The following is a 23,646-nucleotide window of genomic DNA, read 5'->3' as shown; positions in this document are numbered from 1 at the left end:
CCGCAGCCCTGGGGGGTCCCGCAGCCACCGGAGTCCGCCCCCCCCCCCCCCTCGCCCGGGGCTTGTCCCGGCCGCCGCGCTCGCTCCGCTCCCGGTACCGAAACCGAAACCGCCCGAGCGGCTCCGCGCCCCGGCCCGGCCATGGCGGCCGCCGAGGAGCTGCGGGAGGAGGCGACCTGCCCCGTCTGCCTGGATCTTTTCTGCGCTCCGGTGATGCTGGACTGCGGGCACAACTTCTGCCGCGCCTGCATCGCGCTGTGCTGGGCCCGGGCCACGGCCGCCTCCTGCCCCCAGTGCCGGGAGACCTGCCCCGGCCGCGGCCTCCGGCCCAACCGCGCGCTGGGCCACATCGCGGAGCGGCTGCGGCGGCTGGGCCGGCCCGGGGAGATGGTGAGGCTGCCGGGGGCCGGGGCCGGGGCCCCCCGCGGGCGGTCCCTGCGCTGCCGGGCGGTCCCTGCGCTGCCGGGCAGTCCCGGTGCTGCCGGGCGGTCCCATCTCTCTGCTCGCAGCCGCCTGAGTCGTTCTCTGCCACCGCGGTGTCTGTATCTACCTGCCGGGAAGCTTTTCCAGTCCGTCGTTTGCAGAAGCCGCCGCTCTCTGCAAGGAGTCGGGGCTGTAACTGCACCCTCTGTGCTTTGTTTGTTTTAGTTTTTTAACCAATGTCTTCCTGTTGCTGCAGTTTCCCTTTTCCGTGCTGTGTGGCTTGGCATAACGTTTATCAAGTTTTCATGAGGGTAACGGCAGTCTGGCCTCAGCATTGCGTTGTGCAGTTCACATAGATGACATTATACTTTCCTGCACTGGTGGCCCCTCCAGCGTCCCTCGGCATGTTGCTGTCTGCCAGACCAGGGTGGTGACAGTGATTGTGATCAATCTTTAATATTATTTTTATTTTTGGCATCTGACTTCATAGGCATTCTATCCAGACAGGTAGGCTGAGGTTCCGCTCCAGCTGCTGGTGCTGAGCATCACTCACACCAGTCCCCCCAGTAGCTGGTTTTGGAGACACACACACACACCCTCTGACACACAGTGGCTGGCATTCAGGACCCCATCTGCTCCAGGAGCTGATCTGAGACCCCACTGACTCCAGGAGCTGAAACCACAGCCCCGGGGTGCCTGCACCCTTCATCTGACTGCAGTAACTGCCACTAAATCCACTTGCGCTGGTCCCCCCAGTAACGGACTCTTCATCCTTGCAGCACTCACACCCATGGGGTACAGAGAGATCATGCAAAAAGATAGTTCAGAAAGGATTTAATGAGAAGGTAGGACAGACTGTGGTGAGCAGGCGCAGGGCTGGGTCAGACAAGCGCACAGACCAGCTCCATTTTACCCATGACCAGTCCCTTTTATACCCCTTTCTTCCTATTCATCCTTGGTTCCTCCCCAGTCCCCTTCCCCTGCGTGTTCCCTCATCACTTTTCACAGTCACGCTGACCCCTGCGAGCATCCTGGACCCATGGGTCCAGAGGCTGCCTCTGTGCCAGAGGCTGCTTATGTCCAGCCCAATGAAGAGATTCTTTTATGGACACAAAGCGGACATGTGGGTGGTGGGGAGCTCCTAAAGGATGTCTCTTCTTCCAGGAGCAAATACAGTCACAGCTGGAGAGCCTCAGGAGAGAGAAAGGAGAACTGGAGAAAGAAGAAAGGAAGGAGCGATGGATCTGCCAGGAGTATCTGGTAGGTGCACGGTGCTACCGGGAAGGTGCTCACTTGGGGAGGGTGGAGAAAGGTTGATTCTTGGCCTTCAGCATTGGGAGAGTGAATCGTTGTGTCCAGCTGTAGGTGCACGATAAGCACCTCAGTGATTACAGTCATGCTCCACACCAGAAAGTAAAAGCCATGGATGCTTTTAATTGTTGCATGTCACTTTCCATGGTCCCACCCTCCCTTGAGAGGATTGTTTCTGCTCATAAAGGAAAAAGTGAAGGCGGAGAGGGAGAAGATTGCGCCTGAATTTAAGCAGCTGCGACAGTACCTGGAAGAACAAGAGTGCCTGCTGCTGTCTTGGCTGGGAGAGCTGGAGAAGCAGATTAAAATAAGATTGGAAGAAAATGCTGCTAAATTCTGCAAGGAGATTATTTATCTGGACGGCCTGATCAAGGAGAAGGAGTGTCAGCTGTCAGGACATGATTCCCTGCAGGTGAGGTCTGCTGAGACACCAGTGCTGTCTGGACAAACAGCACGTGAGGCACCAGTAAATCAGAAACATGCGCCGGGCTAATCTTACCTTGATTATCTTACTTATTACTCTTACCTTGCTGGTGTGTCCGTTCATTGTGTAAGGAGAATGTGCAGAATGTGTGTGCAGGATAAGTGGCACTGAGCTGCTTCTCTCTTTCTCCCATCTAGGATGCTGGTGGTGTTTTGAGCAGGTATGTGCTGCTTTCTCCTTTACATCACACTGCTGCTTTGGGGTTGCAAAGATTCCTGCCCCAGCACAAAGCTGGATACCTCAAATACCAGGGATGCCCCACTGATGTTCATGTTTCAGTATTGCAGAGGCTGATGAACCGGTATGACTCTACCAAGAAAGTCTGTCCCTGGGGAAATAATTGAGGACATGTCATTTCTAAGGTCTCTGGTTGCAGGCCTGGTTGGCTTCTCCATGATTGATGTGTAGTGACACTAAGGCATAGAGACCAGGACATAGTGCCCTTGGCTCAGGGCTTCAGCGCTTGCTTGTGACGCAGGTTTGCTCTGAAGGGACAGGATGACTGGGAGCACCAGGATCATCACTCATAATAGAAATTTAATTGGCAGTTAGAGCATCAGGACAGAGTAGTGACCTAGCCAATGAGACCTGCTGTCTCTGTTCTTGTTGCTGCTCTTATGTATTTTAAAAAAAAATTTGGAATGAACTTTCTAGAGGGTATTGACTCACCTAGCAGGTAGCCTTTAGCAATAGCATTAACAGGAGACTGAGTTAAAGGAGGAATATAAATGCTGTGGCTTGAACGACTCCAGGTGTGAGAGGACAAAACCCCAGCAAGAGGAGCAGATGAGTCACGAGCTGAAGAAGGAGACCAGTGTCTGCTCAGAAAAAGCTCCCACGCTAGAGGAGACGGGAAGTAAACTCCAAGGTACAGAGGGACCCCAGAGAAGAACAGAGAAGCATCCTGGGGGGTGGAAAGAAGGGTGTACTCAATGCCCTGCAGAAGGGAGAAAGAGCTGAATATCCTTGTGTAGCATGTCCTGCCCTGGGGACGCATTGGAGAGGTGTCACAGATAAAAGTGTGAGCATGTCCCCTTTCCTCCCCACCCGCCCCCCGCTCTCTCTTGATCTCCCTTTGCTTTTATTTTTCCCCAAAAGAATAGTCAACATTAGTGTTGATTCACATCATCAGCTGTGGAGCCCACTAATAAACTGCTGTGCATGTGAACCTGTTGCAACACCTGACTTGGATGCTGCCACAGCTCTTTCTGCTCCAGATCTGTACTCCAGACCTGCTCCATGGTAGGAAGTGGGTCGGGGATGTGAACAAGTCCCAGATGTCCCTGTATGCCCAAATGATTCTCAGCTCATGCTCTCCTAATGAGGAGGCTCATCCCTGAAGAAGCGATTGAGATGACTGTCAGGCAGAGCCTGGCATCATGCAGAGTAACTTAGGCTGGAAAGGGCCTCTGGAAGTCATCATCTAGTCCAAACCTCTGCTCAAAGCAGGTACCGCTAGGTGGGATTGCTCTGTGTTTTCTCCAGTTGAGTTCTGAATATCTCTGAAGATGAAGATCCCACAACTCCTCAAACCATCTTGGTGACCCTCAAGACATGCTGCAGTATGTCCATGTCCATCTCGTGCTGGGTAGCCCCAAATTTTTTTTTGCTGCTGCTGCTTTAGGTTTCTTCCTGCTTCAGCTGGAGAAGCTAGCAGGCGCAGCAAGCAGCGTGTGCACTGGGGAAGGAAGGGTGCAGTATCTCTGTCCACTAGCTCCCTGGTCTCCACAAACCACCCCCCAGTGTTGGTGGTGTTATCCAGATGTCAGAGGTGACCTCTGGGCTCCATCTCTCTTTCAGATGCTTTGACAACTGATGCAGGGGAGGGAGTGGAGGAATCACAGGGACCGTACACAAAAGGTGAGTTCTGCTGGGGAGCCTCCTCCAATTAACCCTGGTTGCGAGGGAGGCAACATGTGTTTTGGGGGACAGTGAACCTTCACATGCCTTGGCTCAGGGCACAGAGCTGTTCCCCATTTTGAGCTAGGCACCTTCCGGAAGGAAAGTATTGCCAGGTTTCCTCCCAAGCCAGGACCAAACATAGATCTAGCATGGTGAAACTCTTCCCAGGACTGATCTCTACCCCTTGTTCTTTGACCCGTCTTCTCTCTTGCAGTGAACGTGACTCTGGATCCAGACACAGCTCAGTCCCGACTCGTCTTGTCAGAAGATCAGAGAAGTGTGATGCAGGGAGCCACACAGCAGAGCCGGCTTGACAACCCAGAGCGATTTGACCCGTGGCCTTGTGTGCTGGGCTGCAAAGGATTCAACTCGGGGCGACTGTGCTGGGAGGTGGAGGTGGGCTATGGGTCATGCTGGGCTGTGGGGGTGGCCCTGGCGTCCGTGAAGAGGAAGGGACCGATTGACATGAGCCCCATGGGGGGGATCTGGGCAGTGGGGCGGTATAAGGAGAAGTTCCAGGCTCTCACTTCCCCATCTCCCACCTCTGTCCTCCCCAGCACGGTCCCCTGGAGGGTGCGGGTCTGTCTGGACTGTGCAGCGGGGCGGGTGATGTTTGTCAACGTGGACAGCAAGGCTGTGATTTTCACTTTCCCACGAGCCATGTTTGCGGGGGAGCGGATCCACCCCTGGTTCTGGGTGGGTAAGGGCTCCCAGCTCAAACTGTGTCCTTAGATCTGAGGAGCTGTGTCTCTCCAAGGAGACTGTGCTGTGGCCACCCTGCCCTCCTGCATCCCCATCTGGCTAGTCCTTGGGGACTCCCATCTACAGATGGCCTACAGATCTTCTGCCATCTCCATCTCCAGACCTTCTGCCCTGAGCCTCAGAGGCTGTTGGACTCCGGCCTACCTGCCCGCAGAGAGTAGGAATTGCCTCGCTGGGAGCAGAGATCCGTGGGCTTCCCCAGCCTTGGTCCTACCACAGGGGAAGAGGCTTAGAGCAGGGCTCTGGGTAGAATGGCCATTTCTGGGGACGTACTTTATTCACAGGAGCCACGAGGGGAACTGAGGGGCATAGCAATGGCATTGGAGTGCCTAGTGATGGTATATTTTTACTTAAGGAAATAAGCAGATGGGTATGGAGGATGAAACCTTGCTCAGCAGCCCACCTGGCCATGGAGTGATGCTCTGTAGCCCTGAAGCCTGGGCAGCCTCCATGTATTAGTCCCTGTGGTTGGCCTGGTTTGATTCTTGTGTTAGCTCGAGAAAACACAAGTAAATAATCATCTTTTTGGGAGGTGTTAGTAGGATTTACATCTCCAAATGATTTTGTGGGTGGAATTGTAATCACTGCTTTTTAACAAATTAGTGTACCTGACAATTCTTCCATGTTCAGCTGTTCAGTTTCTCTAGTTGTGAAGAGGCTTTTGGAAAGAAAAATTTAGAGGTTTAGATCTTCTCCAGCCAAAGAACTAATACCAGGAATTCGCTGAAGTTTAGGAAAGAGGCTGTAGGACTTGCTGGTTTGAGACTTGCTAATTTGTAGAATTGACAGGATTTGTGGCATTGCACAGTACAAGCAAAAAATATAAATAACCAAAGTTCAAATGCTGGTCAAACAAATGTGAAACTAAATCCCGTCCCACAAGACCTTGCTGACACATAAGAAGGGCTTTAAACATGTTGACTCCATCTACTTCTGTGGAAAAAGCTGACCTGTGAAAGGGAGGCTGAGGGCTGAAGCGGAGGGGAGGAATTCAAAGAACGGTGAAGAGAAACATTGCTGCAAACACAAACTCTGCCTTGGATGTTTAATACAACCTCTGGAAAGGGGAGGTTGTGAAAAAGCATCTGTGAAAGTCATAGCTTGCTCAAGGTGAAGCCCACCGCTTCTTGCTCTGTGGCCAGAAGCCCCTGGTGACCTGCTGGATTTGGCTGTGGTGCTGCTGCAGGGGTGATTTGAGCCCTTCCCAGACACAGAATCACAGAATCAATCAGGTTGGAAGAGCCCTCTGGGATTATCGAGTCCAACCATTACCCTGACACCACCATGTCAATTAGACCATGGCACTAAGTGCCATGTCCAGTCTTTTCTTAAACACCTCCAGAGATGGTGACTCCACCACCTCCCTGGGCAGCCCCTTCCAATGGCTAATGACCCTTGCTGAGAAGAAAGGCTTCCTAATGTCTAACCTGAACCTCCCCTGGCGAAGCTTGAGGCTGTGTCCTCTTGTCCTAGCGCTAGTTGCCTAGGAGAAGAGGCCGACTCCCACTCTGCTACAGCCTCCCTTCAGGTAGTTGTAGACTGCAATAAGATCACCTCTGAGCCTCCTCGTCTCCAGGCTAAACACTCTCAGCTCCCTCAGCCGTTCCTCATAGGTCAGACCCTCCAGACCCTTCCCCAGCTTGGTCGCCCTCCTCTGCACTCGCTCCAACACCTCAACATCTTTCTTGAAGTGCGGGGCCCAGAACTGGACACAGGATTCAAGGTGCGGCCTCACCAGCGCCCAGTACAGAGGGACGATCCCTTCCCCAGGCCGGCTGGCTACACTATTCCTAATAGAGGCCAGGATGCCATTGGCCTTCTTGGCCACCTGGGCACACTGCTGGCTCATGTTCAGCCGGCTGTTGATCAGCACCCCAGGTCTCTTTCTAACCACTCTTCCCCCAGCCTGTGGCGCTGCGTGGGGTTGTTGTGGCCGAAGTGTAAGACCCGGCACTTGTTCTTGTTGAACCTCATGCTGTTGGTCTCGGCCCATCTATCTAACCTGTCCAGATCCCTCTGTAGGGCCTTCCTACCCTCCAGCAGATTGACACTGCCACCCAGCTTGGTGTCATCTGCAAATTTACTGAGGGTGCACTCAATCCCTACGTCTAGATCATCTATAAAGATATTGAACAACAGCGGCCCCAGAACTGAGCCCTGGGGAACACCGCTAGTGACCGTCTGCCAGTTGGACTTGCCCCATTCACCACCACTCTCTGGGCTCAGCCATCCAGCCAGTTTTTAACCCATTTAAGAGTCCACCCATCCAAGCCCCAGGCATCCAGTTTGTCTAGGAGGATGCTGTGGAAGACATGTACCCAGCTGCCTTCATGCTCTGGCTGTGGGATCTTGCCTTCCTCCCAGTGTGATCGTGGAAATGCAGAGCCATGGCCCCGGCAGGGGTAAGCTCTCCCTCCTCCTGCGCAGGCACAGCGTCAGTTTTGGCACCAGGAGCTGAGGACATGCTAGCATGAATGTGTGGGTGGCCACTTGGAGACCTCGTCCATTCCTGCCAGGATTTGCCCCTCTTCCATGCTCTGTCAGGAGCATGAGTTTTGGGATTGGCTCTTTAGTCAGGCCCCTGGGTTGCTTTGCTGGATTGCTGTTCCCACAAATGTGCAGAGCCCAGGTGCAACGGGATGTCACCTGTCCCTGTACTGTGCCAGAGAGGTTGGTGAGCCCATATCTTGGTGCCAGGGCAGGATATCTGTGCCTGACCCGGTGCTGCAACTCTTTCTAGTTACTGGAGCAGACCACGGAGACCACTGCTGTTGCCTGTGCCCAGCTGCCACCACAAAGGTGACAGCTGAGTTGGCACTAAGAGGATCCAACCAGCAATGTGACTGGAGAAGATGAAATCTAGGCTGGACCCAGGCAATGTTCTCCTTCATCTACATTCACCTTTTCTTCTCATAAGAGCAGGAGTTAGCAGGAGAGGTCAAAGCAAGGTCCCTGGGAGTGGAGATGCCCCCACCTTTTCCAGGTCTAGCATGTCTTTTGAACAGCATTTCCTCAAAATGCCAGTTCTTTGGAGCTGATCTACAGCTGGAAGGGATGTCCTGTGAGGAGCGGCTGAGCACTCTGGCTTTGTCTCATCTGGAGAAAAGGAGGCTGAGGGGAGACCTCGTTTCTGTCTGCAGCTTCCTGAGGAGGGACGTGGAGAGCGAGGTGCTGAGCTCTTCTCCCTGGGATCCTGTGACAGGACGTGTGGAATGGTTCAGAGCTGCATCTGGGGAGGTTCGGCCTGGACATTACGAAGCATTTCTTTACCAAGAGGGTGTTCAAACACTGGAAGAGGCTTCCTGGAGAGGTGTCGATGCCCCATGCCTGTCAGTGTTTAAGAGGCATTTGGACAATGCTCTTAATAACAAGCTTTAACTTGTGGTCAGCCCTGAAGTAATCAGGCAGTTGGACTAGATGATCATTGTAGGGCCCTTCCACCTGAACTATTCTAGTCTATTCTGTGTGAGGAAAAGGAGATCTTGATGGGGGGAGATCAGAGAACAGCACATCTGCGGGACTTGGCTCGCCTGTGGACTTCAGACACTTCTCAATTTCTTGCCTACCTTCCCTGGCTGTCCCTATAGCTTTTACTAGTGCTCTGCTGTGACAAATGTGCTTAGTGCACATGTCAGTGAGAACTGGAAATAAGGCAAGGAGGGGCTTTGGATGTATGGAGAAGATAAGTGTTATCATGAGCTCCAGCATCCAGCTATGTTGGTTTGTTTTTTTGTGTTTTTTTTTTAACAATCATTAAGCATAATTGAAAAAAGCCAGAGATGCTACTCCAGCACCTTCTAAGGAGTTTGAACCTGCTGTATTTTTCATGGCCTCGTACAGAGTAGCTCTACAGTACCCCTGCACTTGATGCCACTTCTCTGCCCTGGGGCCACCTGGCACCAAGCTCCTCCATGCACCAGCTCTCTGTTCTCCCTGTTGTCTCTGCAGTCCCAGCTGTGGGGTGGAGGGGATGAAGGAGGCTCTTTGGTGGTGTCCATCTCCAAGACCTGCCAGTCCTCCCACGTGGCAGCCAGAGGAACATGCAAGGAGAAGCCGTCAGGACACAGGACCCTCCCAGTTCGCAGCACCAAGACCCGAGATGATGGTGTTCACCTTTCCAGTCTCCCCGCTGCCACCCACGCTCCCTCCATGTCAGGGGCACAGTTTGAACCATGAATCCATCCCCACCCAGAGCCATGGGCGCAGCCTCTCCCCAGGACTTGAAGCCAGGCAGAAAGCAAAGATTGGGGCTTCGTTTTCAGCGTCAGCAAATGCCACCTGCCTGTCTGTAAAGTCCAGGCAGACCTGGATGTTCCTGGGGAGGCAGGCAAGGTGCAGGGGGGTCCAGTCAGGGTCAGTGAAAGCATAGTATTGTCCGAACCACTGCCCCACAGCCCAGATCCCCTCCTCAGGGGTAAAACTGAGGACCCCCTTCCTCCTGACGGACTCCTGGGCCACCCCCACAGCCCACCAGTTGCCCCCCTCGGCCACCTCCACCTCCCAGCAGTGTCTCCCTGTGGTGAAGCCCTGGCTGCCCAGCACACATGGCTCCGTGTCGAACCGCTCAGGGTTGTTGGGCAGTGAGGTCCACGCGTCCCCCCGTCCCACACCTCTCTGGTCGCCAGCCAGGATGAGGAAGGGGTTGGCAGTGTCTGGGTCCAGGGTCACGTCAGCTGGGGAGAGAGGAGGAGAAGCTGCTCAGGACAGGCAGCCCCGGGGGTGTGTCAGGGCTGCATCCACCCCAGCAAGCAAAGGGACAGGGCGATTTCCTTTCCCCTGCCCAGAGATGTCCAGCGTGGGGTGGGAAACCCCCTCATGCTGGACTGCCCCATCCTCAGTGCTGCCCTGCTCCCACCCCTGCTCCTGATCCAGGAGCTTCCGTGTGATCCTTGGCCAAGGAGACCCCAGTTTCCTGGAGAAGGATGCACCTGTGTGGATGGGTGCATATCTGCTGTGCAGACACCTGGACCTGATCCTGGGCATCTCTAGCGCTGCAAGAGTGAAACAGGCACCTCTGGGCCCTAACCAGCACGATAGACATTACCCAAGACCCCACATTCCTGTTTCTTTCTGTGGGCAATGCAGGGAGCCCAGGATGGCAGCTCAACTGTTTTTGGTGTTGGTGGTAGGTCTACAGCACGAGGAATTCAGCTGGGGTGTTGCTGACCCTTCTGCAGCAGAAGCAGGATGCATTTTTCTCCTCAATAGAGGACAGTTCCCCCTTCTCTTCCCTTCTAAAAAACTCACCTCTTCCACTCATCTCCTCCACCTCATTGGCCAGGGTCTCCCTCTCTTCTCTCTCCATCCTGGGTATTGGTATGTCTGCAGAAAATCACAGGAAAGGAGGCAGGATTTCCTGTTGAAAGTGGAAATTGCAAGACCCGGTGACTGCCTAAAGAAGATACAGAAGCAGAAGGAATGATGGAAAAGTCACAGCGTTCAGGCACTTTTTAGACAGCCAGCACTCACCTGCAGGCTGACTCCAGGAAATGAGGTTTTTGGATGGGTCTGAAGGTCTTCAATTTGCTCTCCACTCCCCCGACCTCCTCATCAGCTCATGGCTGGACTGGGCTTGCACAGCATTTCCAGCTTGTTCAAGTGAGCATATCAAAGTCCAGAGGGGCTGGATGGCCTGGAGGGTACAGCTAGGAGTCCAGTGCCTTCACCTCTCTGCGGGGGTACCACACCACTGGAGCTGCCGCCTCCCCTCGGCGACCGCCTCCCATGCGCTGAAGCTGCCGGCGGGTGTGTGACCTCATCTAACACTTGAATTTGGGAGTTCCCTGCTGACATTCCTGCAGTGCCCCGGTCCTGTTTGCATCACAGGATCTGCCATGTCTCCCCTCCCTTCAGCCAGCTGCGGGTGGGTGATAAGAGCCCGCTGCACTGCTGGAAGAGGCTGTATCTTCCTGTGACAGAATGCTCAGAACCCTCCTGGGTCAGCGGCACCACATGCACCTCCAGCCCCGTGGGATGTCACCTGGGGACACCAGCCACAGACCAGTGGCCATGCTCTGGGTGTCCAGGCTGCGTACTGCGATGAGGGAGGAGGTCTGGCTCCTTATAGGCACTGCTAGCCCAGATTTGTCCTGCTGCCAGTGGGTTTCAGGGTGGAGACGTTTGCAGGGTGTGTGTTGCCTCAGTCGCTCGACTGGTAAATGGGGGCCAGCAGGTGCTGCGCGTTGCAACCCACCTCTCTGTTCTCCAGGCAGCTTTTCATGTGCCCAGGAGTGGTGGCCTCACCCCCGCTTGTAGGGAACTTGGGAGGTGGCACCCACTCTTCTTTGTTACATCACTCTGAAAGCCACTGGTTGTGCACAGAATAAAGCAGAGTGCAAGGGACCCTGGTGCCAGATGGCTCTGCTGCCTGCCACTGGGACAGGCGGGGCTGGGGACACATGGCTCCGCGGGGACTAGTCAGGCAGGGACTGCTGTCGCGTGGTGGCATGGGCATGGCGTGGTGGGGGCTGCTGCTGAACTCCCCGTCTGCAGGGTCAACCAGTGACAAAGTTAACCGTGTCCTCCTCCCACCCCCCACCCCCCCTCCCCGATCTCAGCCTGCTGCAGGCAAGGGGCTGCCTTCAGCAGCACCCACCTGCGGGACCCACGTCACCCATCGCACAATGGCACATCCCCTCCTCCTGCCGGGTTGGCAGAGGCGGGAGGTCACTAGTGCAGGCACACGTGTGACACGCTCTGGGTTCATGTGCACATTTGCAGATCCTCAAGCAGCGGCACAGCCCTCCTGTCCACCTGGTACCCCTGCCTGGACCCCGGGCCTTCTGACCCCTCCACGGGTCCCCTACTCGCCATCTGGTCCAGCTCGATGCTCACTGCACACACGCAGCACTTGCACACTCATCCCACTGGCTTCCCACACTCATGGGCCGCCCCCCAGACACCGAAGGGACCCTCTCCCTGCCTGGTACCCCCACCTGGACCTGGAGACTCCAACTCACCAGCCAGACAAGCGCAATGACTGGCCCTGTTTCACCCACGACCGGGCCCTTTTATACCGCTTTCTGCCTGTCCCCCAACTCCTCCCTGCTTCCCTTCCGCTGCACGTGCCTTTAGCTGTTCACATACTTCCACTGACACCCCACAGGATCTGGGATCCCCAGCTTTCCACAAGCCAAACTGGGCCCCCTGAAGTGATGCCTGCAGATTTGTGATAGCCCAGGAATTAGCATGAGTGATGACATTGGTTTGTTATCTCCGCTATCATTTGTTGGCCCATGGCCTCCCTCTTTTCCTTGTTGTCCCTTTTGGCAAGGTCCCCGATCAGGTCCCATTACCCAAGCAGATGCCCTCACATCCTCCGTGTCCCCATGCTCCTGGCTGGGGACAGGGCTTGCCAAACCCAGCAGGGCTGAGCACCTGGGGAGTCTGCCTTTGCGACACATCGCAGGGCAGCAGCTTTCGCTGAACCAGCTGTCCTCAATGGCTTCGCCTCTTGGATGGGGGGAATTGCTTTAAAGCAATTTTTAAGCTAGTGCTTGGCTTTGCTCCCAACCCTGCTCTGCCTCTGGGTGTGAATCCTGGCTCCGTCACCTCCCTCTTTCCCACTGCTGATATGCAAACCACTGCCGGCGTCCATCCCCTCCCGAGTTCCAGTAGAACCACGGGAGGAGGCTGCAATCCACAGCGTGGAGGATGCCTGCAGCTGGGACGTGCCTGGGGACGTTGCCAGAAGAGCAGTTCCGGAGCAAAAGCATTGCCAAAAAGACGCCAAATGACTCAGTGACTTTCATTTTTGAGCGGAGGCAGCGCAGGAGGAAACGAGTGGCAGGCTGGGAAGCAGAGTGACGTTTTTGTTTGGTTTTGGGGCAGGGAAATGCTTAGCTGGGATCGGGGTGACCCGTCTGAACACACCAGGTGACGACCGAGCAGCTCCTGCCCCAACCCAGAGCCCATGACAGAACTCGGGGCCTCGAGGTACACGGCGTCTCTCGGAAAACTACAGACTGAAATCAGTTTCTGCCATCTGCCAGAATCGGTCATGGTTTTCACCTCGGTAACAAAGCTGAGACTAAGCCAGCAAGTGATAAGAGGGTTTGGGGAGGGGTTTGGAGCAGGGCCAGCTCTCGTCTTGGCTGGGTGTTGAATTAGTTTTTTGGTTGTTTTGCTTTCCCTGGTGTGAGCCCTTGGTGCAGTGGCAGGGGATGTGCTACCAACCAAGCACCACATCTGTCCCGCAGGAGGAGCACGTGGCCCCAGCTCCATGTGCATTTGGTCTGGGTCTCTCCTTCCCATCATGTGCCTTTCTGTCTCTTTCTTAGGGCTGGATAAGAAAAGCAAGGGCTCCGTATTAAAACAACTGCCACTTTTTCATGGAATTAGAAGAGATGTTGCAGCTTATCCTTTGTTTCCCCTTGGGAAATTCTGACTTTTTATATCAGTTGGGTACTTTGTCTGTAAAGCACCGAGCAAAGTCAGGCTGGTAATGGAAAATCAATTTCAACCTTCAGCGTCTGAGGCTCTTGCCTAGACATTATAAAAAGGGGCTGCAGTCAGCAATAAACCCCTTTAAAAGTGAATTCTGCTTTTTTTTTTTTTGTATTCCCTTGTTTCTCCTCCCTTTTGCCCTTTCCGTCTCCTTCCCCGTCTTCAGGTTGTGCAGCAGTGAAAAGGATGTCTCCGGTTTCCACCTCCACTGCGCTCTGCCGGCTTTTATCATTTACGGTTTCATTTTCCAAGCTCACGAGCTGCACTCAGGTAGGGATGCCCTGGTTCTTGCTCATCCCTGTGGCATTGCTTCCAGCCTGAACATCTTCCCAGTGGCCAGGGCAGCTACGCCACGTGAACAGTAGAGCACAGAACAGGGTCAGGCCCTTTGCCATAAACCTTGCCCACTTCTGAAAGTGCCAGCATCCCTCTACATCCTGGTTTATTCCTCCGGCCATGTCAGCACAGTCATTCGCACAACCTCGCTGAGCTCAGGTGGAGATGAGATGATGATGCCCATGAGTTGATCATAGCTTGCTGCTGTTTCCCTCTGCTTTCCCTGTTCCCAGCACGTTCCCAGCATGTCATTGCTTTACTGGGCTGTCCAGGATGCGCTGGACCCTTTGCAGAACTAATTCTAAAAAGGGAAAAAACAACAACAAAAAAAGTTTAAAAAAATATTCTGGGCTCTTTTTCTGTTAGGTTGCTGACCCAAAGCAACTTCTTCAAGGCAGCCCTGGCAAAAGGGTGCAGGACAATAGTTGACTCAAAAGTCACTTTGCCAAAAAAAAGTTGGTTTGCTTTTGTTTTCCTTCAACCAGAAACCACTTCCTCTGTGAGCTGAGTGGCCAGCTTATTAATAAGCCTTTTTTAAAAATTTCCAAAGAAGCCCAGAGCACCTGAGACGTTTTTATTTTGTCTTGTAATAGGTGCGACTAGCTGAGGATGTTTGAGTTTTATTTGTACCCAAGTTGTCTGCTTTCTCCAGCCAGCCACTTCCTTCCTTCTTTATTCTGCCTTCTCCCCTGCCAAGCAGCATTGGCAGCACTTGTCCCCTTGGGAACAAGTCATCTTTTAGGGATTTGGAGAACTTTCATGGTAGCGCAGGACAGGGAAGCGAAGGAAGGCAGTGGCCTGGCCCCAGCCTGCTCACCGTGCTGCTTGGCTGGGGTCCGTCTCCCGACCCTCCCCTTGATGCCTCGTCTCCCCCGGCATGGATACGCTCCCAACACGATGGCACAGCCCGGCAGCACACGAGCCGTGCAGAGCAGCATCTGCTGCTTTTCCAGGCTCAGTCGCTACAGCAAACTCATGGTTATTTCTTCCTCTTCCGGGGGTTTCTCCCAGCTCCGCTCAATGTGACGGGACCCCCCGGCCCCATCACCGTGGCCGCGGGTGAGGACGTGGTGTTGCCCTGCCGCTTCTCCTCAGAGCAGAGCTCACGGGACACGGAGGTGGTCTGGTTTCGGGAACACTTCTCACCCTATGTGCATCGCTACAAGGGGGGCCAGGACCAGTATGGGGAGCAGATGCTTCAGTACCAAGGGCGCACCGAGCAGCTGAAGGATGGCCTCGCCAAGGGCAGTGTGGACCTGAAAATTTTCCGTGCCCAGCTGTCTGACAGAGGGAATTACACCTGCTTTGTTCGCCGTGACTCGTATTATGACGAGGCTGTGGTGGAGCTGGAGGTGACAGGTCTGTAGTCTGTGCCCCTGGTACCTCTAATTTACTTGCTCATAGGCAATGCTCTTCATCTCTGTCCTTCTTCCCAGCATCAATTCCAATTCCAGGTGGTTGCTTTGGAAATAGGGTTTTATTAAGTCTTGTGGTTGAAAATACCAAGAGTGTCTCAGAGAGGTAAAATTGCCTACGGAGCAGCCATACGGAGCTCCTGAGATAGGCTACCTACTTCAGAAGTGTTCTTGATATTGTTTTCTTCATATAAGGGTGTAAGAAAAAAATTGGCATTGGGTAATAGAGTAAGACTGTGGTTCATGCTTTTATATTTTAATATCCAGGCCTGCATATTATTTTGCTGCAGCAGTAGCCTCCAGAGCAGATCTTTGAGTTATATGAAAAAATACTGCAAGAAATATCCTGACTCCAGGTGACACTTGTCTTAATAAACCCCCTGGGTTTTGTCTATGTCGAAGTTCATCCCTTCTTGCCAGGGAGAGCACCAGCCAGGCCGCCTCACACCCCCCCTGATACCCAGCATCCCCAGGATCACCCGGATGTCTCTGTTTTCCTGCAGCCAGCGGCTCTGGCCCGCTCATCGCGCTGGAGCACTACCAGGACGGGGGGATCCGGGTGGCCTGTCGCTCGGCTGGCTGGTACCCGAAGCCCCAGGTGCTGTGGCAAGATCCCCACGGGCAGCGTCTCCCACCCCTCTCGGAAAGCGTCACCCAGGACGAGGGTGGCCTCTTTGCAGTGGAAAGCAGCATAATCCTCACTAGGGGCACAAACCAAAAACTCTTCTGCTCAGTCCGACATGCCCTGCGCAGCCAAGAAAAGGGATCGGCCTTTTACGTATCAGGTGAGCGGGGGGATGAGGACATGTAGGTTTAGGGGGAAAAAGGACAACCCTTGTAGCAGAGTTTCTGTAGACACCTGGGTTAAATACAAACTTTTCCTAACACTGGAACCAAACAAAAAAGGAGAAACAAACCTATGCCCTTAGTCTCACCTGCTGTGAAATCCTGTTCTGCTGGTTTGGTATGAGAAATAAATCGTTGTTTTATCACCTATGTATATTGAATATATTTTTATTTTTTCCTTGTCACACACAAAAGCTCCTTTGTTACTGGAAGATTGATTGGGGGCGGGGAATATATCGGAACAGAGATGCAATGGTGAACTGAACTAACCATACACCAAACTGCGCTGCAGTATCACATGCTTTTCAGCTGCATCCTCTTCCTTTTTTACTTTGGGAATGAACAATTTTGGGAGACTCTATTTCCCTGGGGGTCCCGTGCCTTTCTGCTCGTGATACTGCTCTGCACTGGAGTGTTGCTGTTGATGCATATTGATCTGTTTCTGATCCTATGTTACCTAATGAAATATATTTTTTTTCCAAAGGAAAAGAATGCATTATTTAACTAGAAATAATTCAGTTAGAAATCCATTTTCCCTTTAAAAATCCCCTACAATGCATGCAGACAAAATGTCATCAGCCTCAGACAAGTGCTAAATAGCCCAAAAGGATTTTTTTTTTTAATTTTATTTTTGTCTGTTTGTATAATACAGTCAGGAGCTGATTTTCCCTGTTGATGGGATTCAAACCTGCTTGGGATGAGCTTGTATGAAATAGAAATAATCTGCTTCCCATTGCTGCTTACCGACTAACCTAACCCCTTTGGGGATTTTGTTTTTCAGATCCTTTTTTCCAGAACGCCCATCCTTGGAGGGCTGCCCTGGGCGTAGTGCTGGTTGCTGCAGTCACTCTCCTTGTTATTGCTGTTTACCTATTTAAAATTAAAGGTATCGTCCTGGTGCGGTGTTTGGGGAAGGGGGCTGGGCGGCTGTCGTATTCAGGATGGGTGGGTTTGGGAAATGCCAGGATAGTCCCAGCGTCTTGTCTTGGTGTCTGGGATACACGTGTAGTGCCAGGGAGCTTTAAAACTGAGGGATTTCATTTCTGGCAAGAAAAGAAAGGCTGTTTCTCCAACAAAAAGGCTAGCAAAGAAGGAGGTGGGCGTTGTCTCCCACAACATCCTCATAGGGAAGCTCAGCAAGTGTGGGTTAGATGAGTGGGCAGTGAGGGGGATTGAGAACTGGCTGAAGGCAGAGCTCAGAGGGTTGTGATCAGCGGTGCTGAGTCTAGTTGGAGGCCTGTGGCTAGTGGTGTTCCCCAGGGCCAGCACTGGGTCCAGTCCTGTTTAACATATTCATCAATGATCTGGACGAAGGGACTGAGCATACCCTCGGCAAGTTTGCTGATGACACAAAACTATGAGGAGTGGCCGATACCCCAGCAGGCCGTGCTGCCATTAGCGAGACCTGGACAGGCTGGAGAGCTGGGTGGAGAGGAACCTCATGAAGTTCAACAAGTGTAGGGTCCTGCACCTCAGGAGGAATAACCCCATGCACCAGGACAGGTTGGGGGTGACCTGCTGGGAAGCAGCTCTGCAGAGAAGGACCTGGGAGTTCTGGGGGACACCAAGTTCTCCATGAGCCAACAATGTGCCCTCGGGGCCAGGAAGACCAATGGTGTCCTGGGGTGCATGAGGAAGAGTGTGGGCAGCAGGTCGAGGGAGGTTCTCCTCCCCCTCTACACTGCCCTGGTGAGGCCACACCTGGAGTAACTGGGTCCAGATCTGGGCCCCCCAGTTCAAGAAAGACAAGAAGGTACTGGAGAGAGTCCAGCGGAGGGGTACGGAGATGGTCAGAGGGCTGGAGCATCTCTGCTACGAGGAGAGGGTGAGGGAGCTGGGGCTGTTCAGCTGGAGAAGAGCAGACTGAGGGGGGATCTTATCAATGCTTACAAATACCTTAGTGGCGGGTGTCAAGAGGATGGGGCCAAACTCTTCTCAGTGGTGCCCAGCGACAGGACGAGGGGCAACAGGCACAAACTGAAACACGGGAAGTTGCATCTGAATATGAGGAAAAACTTCTTTACTTTGAGGGTGCCAGGGCACTGGAACAGGCTGCCCAGGGAGGGTGGGGAGTCTCCTTCTCTGGAGATATTCAAAACCTACCTGGACACAATCCTGTGCAACGTGCTCTGGGTGACCCTGCTTTGGCAGGGCGTTGGACTGGATGATCTCCAGAGGTGCCTTCCAACCCCAACCAGTCTGGGATTCTGTGATTCTATTGAAGCAGCGTGCACCAGCCATTCCTCTGCCCCAGCCGAGGGTGGCTGCTGCCCGCAGACATGGAGCAATAATTTGCTGGGGCCTGTGAAGCAACCCTGGCACTTTTGGGGGCCTGGCAGGGCTTTCTTTCATTCTGAAAGACCCCTCTGAGGGTAAACAAACAGAGACATAAAGGAAACAATAACCCTTCATTTCTTACTAAAAGTAGATGGAGCCGGTGGGTTGTGCAGGCACTGCAGCCCTTCCAGACCCTGTGGCCTTCTGCCTTGAGAGGGGCTGGAACTCCTGCTGTGGTTTAGTCAGTGCTCTTTGGAAAGGATGATTTTTTAAAGTTATTTACATTTCTTTCTTTCCTTCATAGGAAAGCATGAGAAAAAAATAGGTAAGTTTTACTTTCCATTTTCCAGAAACTGGAGAATTCCCTCAAATGGAAGAATTCATGGGGCACGTTTCTGGGGGACATGGGGGAGGGAAATGGTTTGACTAGCGGCTAAAGAAAATTGTGAAATTAATTTATGTAATGATGAAAGTATGAAATGGTGTTGTAATTTTAAGGAAAATCATTGCAGAACCAAAGAACCTGTGGTTGGTACAACAGATGTTGGACCAACAGTGAACTTTGCTTTTCAAAGGGCTCTCAAGGTTCTTCCGAAAGCTGGAGGAAGCTTTGAAAAGCACATTTCGTTTTGCAGGGGACTCGGCTTTGTCTCAGCACTAAAAAAATGCAGGGGCGGGATGGTTAGGCAGCACTGAAGGTGAAATTTAACCCCATGCACTTCCCTTGTCGATGCAAACCGGCCCCTTCACCTCTGGCCTGGACCTGGAGCTCTTGCTCAGGTCTCCAGCAACAAAGTGCTGGCCGCTGCCCACGGTGGGTTCAGGGAGGGTGGGCAAGATCTCCGAAAGTCTGGAGAAGAAAGGGCTTGAGGAGCAATTTTAGTCTCCTCCCTACCCCAAGTGTATTGGTGAAAAAGGAATCAGCTTTGATGTTGATATTCTGTTCTGGTTTTGCTTTTCAGTGATGCAAGAGGCAGCACTGCGTAAGTCTTGCTCCCTATCTTTCTGGTGAAATCCTCTGTGAAAATGTTCACACTTTTTTTTATTCATCCCCTGATTCTGTCAGAATGTTCTTTTTACGCAGATACTTTACTTCCACCTCCCCTGACCCCCTAATAATATGAAAATTCACTCTGAAAAGTCATTAGGATTTTTTGCCTGAGTGACTATCAGTACTTTTTAACACTCTTATTTTAATTTAAGTAGTGAAATAGTACCAAAAATTTATCGTTTCTTAGAGGAAGATTATGGAAACCTAAGCTGTTGAGAATTTTCTTATAAAAATGTAGATTGTTTGATTACTAAGAAATTAAAAAAAAAAACACCAAAAACAAGCACTTGAAGAGGGCATATATTTTTCTTTGTTTGTTTGCTTGCTTACTTGCGGCTCATGGAATGGCAATAAATAGTCCTTTGGCTATTAAAAAATGAGCTTTTGCTAAATTGGTGCCAATGCAGATGATGGGGAAACAAATACAGGTCAGCTCACTCAGGAATCATGATCATTCTTGCAGTCAGAGTATAAATCAACGCATCTGCCCCCTTCATCACCGCCCCTCCTTACCCATGCAGTCCTTCAGTGAGGATCCCAGGGAAGGGGCTTTGTCAGACAGTAACTCGTGTGTTTCTCTTTGTTGTCCAGGGGACCGTGACGCAGAAATTGGTGAGTCTCCTTCTCTTCCTCACAAAGGATTTTTACGGAGTCTCTATGGGGTGGTGTTTTGGTTTTACTTGTGAAGTGAACCAAAAGTGGTTGAGGGATGGGGGGAAAGGGAGAGACTGGAGTTGAGAATAAAAAAATTCGTTGCAGATGGTGTCTGAGGTGGGGGATGGATGACTGCAGGGGCAGCACAGGCAGGGTGAGGGTGCCCTGCACACCCTCACTATTGGCACCCCAATTTGATGGAAATGCTGTATAACAGGTCTCCTTGTAGGTAAGGGACCTCCTGAGACCTTTTCCTGCCCCAGATTTGAGCAGGACAACTTGCCCCATCACCTGCAGAGCAGAGCTCCAGGCTGGGGTGGGAGAGGACTTTGCGTTGCCAAGCGTTGGCAGAAACCCACCCTGCTGCACGTGCGGGCAGTTACGGGAGAGGTTATATCCAAATCAGTATCCCACAATCCATTTGTGCTGATTTATCTTGTTTTTCAGAAAAGCAAGCTGAAGAACTTGGTGAGTATCGTTCTCCTTCCTACCTGGGAGACTTTTCGGTTGGACCATTTCCTCGTCTGGGTTTTGCATGTATGCCCTGGTTTTGGTTCTCCTTTTGGGGAAGGAGGAGGTAGCAAATACTGAACTAATTTCAGAAACGTTCTTTTCCTTTGCTCTCTGTGTTTTTAAGCTGTTCCTATGTTAGGAAGAAAATGCTTTCCGTTTTCAAAGAAGGTACAAACAGACCCTAAATATATGTCTGAATCAGGACAGGCAGTGTGATTGTATTTGTGGAAAATGGATGGAGCCCTTTCGCGTAGCTAGACATTGAAGCCACATGCTGCAAGATGACTTTCACAAATCTAACAACAATTCAGAAAATGTGCAACTACACCGGCATATCGTTATCCTGAGCTAATTCGGTACAAATGTACCGAATGTGTTCAGATTACCTCTTATCTGTGTTTTTTTTTTTTTAAAGCATGGAGAAGATATGCAGTACCTATAGAAGAAGGTAATTAAAGTTTGGTCTTTTGGGGTGCTGGATAATCTTTCCTGCTTTAATCTCCCTTCCTGGCAGTTCCCCTCCCGCAGTGATACTGCTGGGACCAGAGATCCTTCTGCCAACCCTCACTTCACAGGAGGAAGTGTAACACTCAGACTCCTTGTTTGTTTGGTGCATGCCCCAGTTTGGGGCAAATCTGGAGAGTCCTGGTCCTCAGTGAGCAGCGCTGGCCACGTTTTAGAGACGTGGGGACTTTTTCAGCCTTGAGGTCTGCTGTCAATCCTCTTCCCTCCCTGCTCGATGTCATCTCTCTTCTTCATTTTCTGTTCCTTGCACTAACACTGTTACCTTGTGCAGCTTCCCATGCCACAGTCTGCCAGCTGTCGCTTGCACCCTTTTTCTTCTTCCTTATGCAGCCCCATCAAAGGTCTCTCTTGGGGTGAGCTCTGCCCTGACGTGTTGACTCCACCTCTCCTGCAGCGAAGGTGGTTCTGGATCCAGACACAGCCCACTGTGACCTTGTCCTGTCTGACGACTGCAAAAGTGTGAAACGAGAAGACACGCTGCAGGACATCCCCGACAACCCTGAGAGATTTAAGCCGTGGCGCTGCGTGCTGGGCCGTGAAGGCTTCACCTCAGGGAGATACTACTGGGAGGTGGAGGCGGTGGATGGGGGAGGATGGACTGTGGGGGTCTCTAGAGAAGATGTGAAAAGGAAGGGCGAGATTGAGTTTAAACCAGAGGAGGGCATCTGGGCAGTGGGGCAGTGGGCAGGGCAATTCCAAGCTCTCACGTCCCCTAATCGCACTCTCCTTCCGGAAATCCAGACTCCCAAGCGGATCCGGGTCTCTCTGGATTATGAAGAGGGACGGGTGGCATTTTTCAGTGTTGATGAGGAGATTCCCATCTTCACGTTTCCACTGGCATCATTCGAGGGGATAAGAGTCCACCCTTGGGTGTGGCTGGGTCCTGGGACATGGCTCAAAATGTGGCCCTGATGAAGGGGAGGGGGTAAGAGAAGGCTTTTTTAGGGGACCTCAGGAGTTCAGACTCACAGAAGGATTTAGGTTGGAAGGAACTTGCGGAGGTTTCTGTTGCAACCACATGCTTACAGCAGGGCTAACCTCAAAGCTGCCTTAGGTGTCTTTGGACCTTCTTCAGACAAATTGTGTTGGATCTCCAAGGGTGGAGATCTCACTACTTCTTTGGACCTCTGTCCCGGTGCTGCACCTCCTTCAAGGGGAAGAATTAACCCTTTATGTTTTATCAGAGTTTCCCCAATTGGAACTCGTGACTGTCGCCTTTCATCCATGCTCTGTGCCTGTTGAACAACACTTCCACAGAAAAGACATTCCTGCAACAGGGATTTCTTTTCAAGTGTACAGAATAAAGTTACTTCAGTGGGATTTGTGTGTGTGTTTGTGTGTGTGTCAGCACCAAATGTCTGTGGCTGAGGTGTGGTTTCCACCTCCTTTTAGCCTGTGGGGAGTTGCAGGCACTTTTAAGAAAATAGTTCACCGTGTCCTGCAGAAGACAACGAAGGCATATCAGTGGGATCAGTCCATGGCGGTGGTTGGCCCCGCGCCTGCCCACAGCAGAAGCTCAGGTGACAAGATCACCTGTGACCTGGAGACATCTAACACTGAGAGATGGATCCCACCTTTGGTTGCTTATTCTGGGGGAGGAAGAGCTGCTTTTGCTTACAGTGTTGAGGCTCCTGGGACAGGCTCAGAATGTCCCCTGTGGGCTGAAATGAAGCTGGAGAAACCAAAAATTCATATGAAGAAGAGCATCTCATATTGAGGCATGTTTTTGGGCAACTCCAGGTTACTTTGCTGCAGTGGAAACTGCCACCTGCAAGGGGAGGATAGAACTATGTGCTTCTTCTGAGGCCAGACATGCTTTTGCACCAGATCCTCCATTCAACTGATGTTCAGCAAGCATGGATCTTCCCAAAGGAAGGCTTCACCATTACTGCTGAATTCATGAGCTTCTCAGAAATGAAAGAAGATGCACTTGTGTGTGTGCCAGGGTAGGTCTGTTCATGCTCAGCCCAGGGCAGCTCCATCATCCCACCATGGAGGAGCCTGAAGGGAACAGCTCAGAGATGCTATGGGGCTTTCACCTTTCTCTGCAGGCCTGCCCAGCCCCCAGGAGTAATGCTCCCAGAGGCTGGTGGTCATGTCTCAGCTTTGTTCCTTGCTGTGTGCAAGCCCACATGATGCAGCAGATGCCAAATCAGCTGTGAGGCCTGCAGTAGCTGAGTGGCTTGTTGACAGCCCAGTGACAGGGTGCATCAAAGCCTCCTGTGAACAGTGTCACAAATCTACAGGGACAGGCATCATGAGGGTGGCTTTGAAGAGTGGTTAGACATTTGTGTCCCTAAAGAAGGATGGTGAGAAGGTGAAGATACAGATCCTGCTTTCTGCACTGGAGAAGAAGCACCATGCTCCTCAAGCCAAGGGTGATGGGGTTGCATGTTTCTATGACCCTCGGACACCATCACCTCATGAACTTCTTATTTCCCAGAGTCACATACAGTGTTGACAAGGTGCTAAAGGAAGTGGGAAATGGCCTGGATCACCTTGTTCCCTCCAAATACCCACCAGAAACAGTCTGTGGGTGAAATCAAGGTTGGAGCAACAGCCTCATGGGTGATTGGCCCCCAGGGTGTGGGAACAGGCTCTGGAGCAGGGGATGAAGCTGATGGACTGGACAAAAAGGTGAACCTAGGACAGAAATGAAAGAGTGGACTGCAAATGTGGGGCAAAAGCATCATCTCTAGCAG

General features: G+C 52.2%; 3 protein-coding genes across 4 annotated transcripts; 2 read left to right on the top strand and 1 right to left on the bottom strand.

The window, feature by feature from the left end:
• The first annotated feature begins 141 nt into the window (after positions 1-141).
• Positions 142-5,817, top strand: LOC137674823 (zinc finger protein RFP-like). Its single transcript, XM_068420568.1, has 7 exons — positions 142-390; positions 1,588-1,683; positions 1,922-2,146; positions 2,356-2,378; positions 2,971-3,086; positions 4,019-4,078; positions 4,335-5,817. The coding sequence occupies exons 1-7, from the start codon at positions 142-144 to the stop codon at positions 4,850-4,852; spliced, it is 1,287 nt and encodes a 428-aa protein (XP_068276669.1). The 3' UTR covers positions 4,853-5,817.
• Positions 5,818-6,702: 885 nt separating this feature from the next.
• LOC137674873 (E3 ubiquitin-protein ligase TRIM7-like) lies at positions 6,703-10,724 on the bottom strand. Of its 2 annotated transcripts, none has more exons than XM_068420655.1 (3): positions 10,352-10,724; positions 10,130-10,238; positions 6,703-9,555 (listed from the first exon to the last, which is right to left on the bottom strand). In XM_068420655.1, exons 2-3 carry the CDS (start codon positions 10,185-10,187, stop codon positions 9,035-9,037), a joined length of 579 nt encoding a protein of 192 aa, XP_068276756.1. In that variant the 5' UTR covers positions 10,188-10,238; positions 10,352-10,724; the 3' UTR covers positions 6,703-9,034. The 2 variants fall into 2 exon arrangements, with proteins under 2 accessions (XP_068276756.1, XP_068276757.1); XM_068420656.1 differs by having other exon boundaries at positions 10,130-10,204.
• Positions 10,725-12,583: 1,859 nt separating this feature from the next.
• Positions 12,584-22,251, top strand: LOC137674816 (butyrophilin subfamily 1 member A1-like). The gene is made up of 11 exons (XM_068420558.1): positions 12,584-12,817; positions 13,494-13,597; positions 14,675-15,022; positions 15,582-15,863; positions 16,706-16,810; positions 18,506-18,526; positions 19,164-19,184; positions 19,844-19,864; positions 20,354-20,374; positions 20,835-20,867; positions 21,339-22,251. The coding sequence occupies exons 1-11, from the start codon at positions 12,795-12,797 to the stop codon at positions 21,854-21,856; spliced, it is 1,497 nt and encodes a 498-aa protein (XP_068276659.1). The 5' UTR covers positions 12,584-12,794; the 3' UTR covers positions 21,857-22,251.
• Positions 22,252-23,646: the final 1,395 nt, after the last annotated feature.

Source organism: Nyctibius grandis, chromosome 31 (genome assembly GCF_013368605.1).
Source record: "Nyctibius grandis isolate bNycGra1 chromosome 31, bNycGra1.pri, whole genome shotgun sequence".
In the NCBI taxonomy this organism is placed as follows: Eukaryota; Metazoa; Chordata; class Aves; order Nyctibiiformes; family Nyctibiidae; genus Nyctibius; species Nyctibius grandis.
Note: the sequence above shows the minus strand (reverse complement) of the source record. Positions and strands in the feature narration are given on the sequence as shown.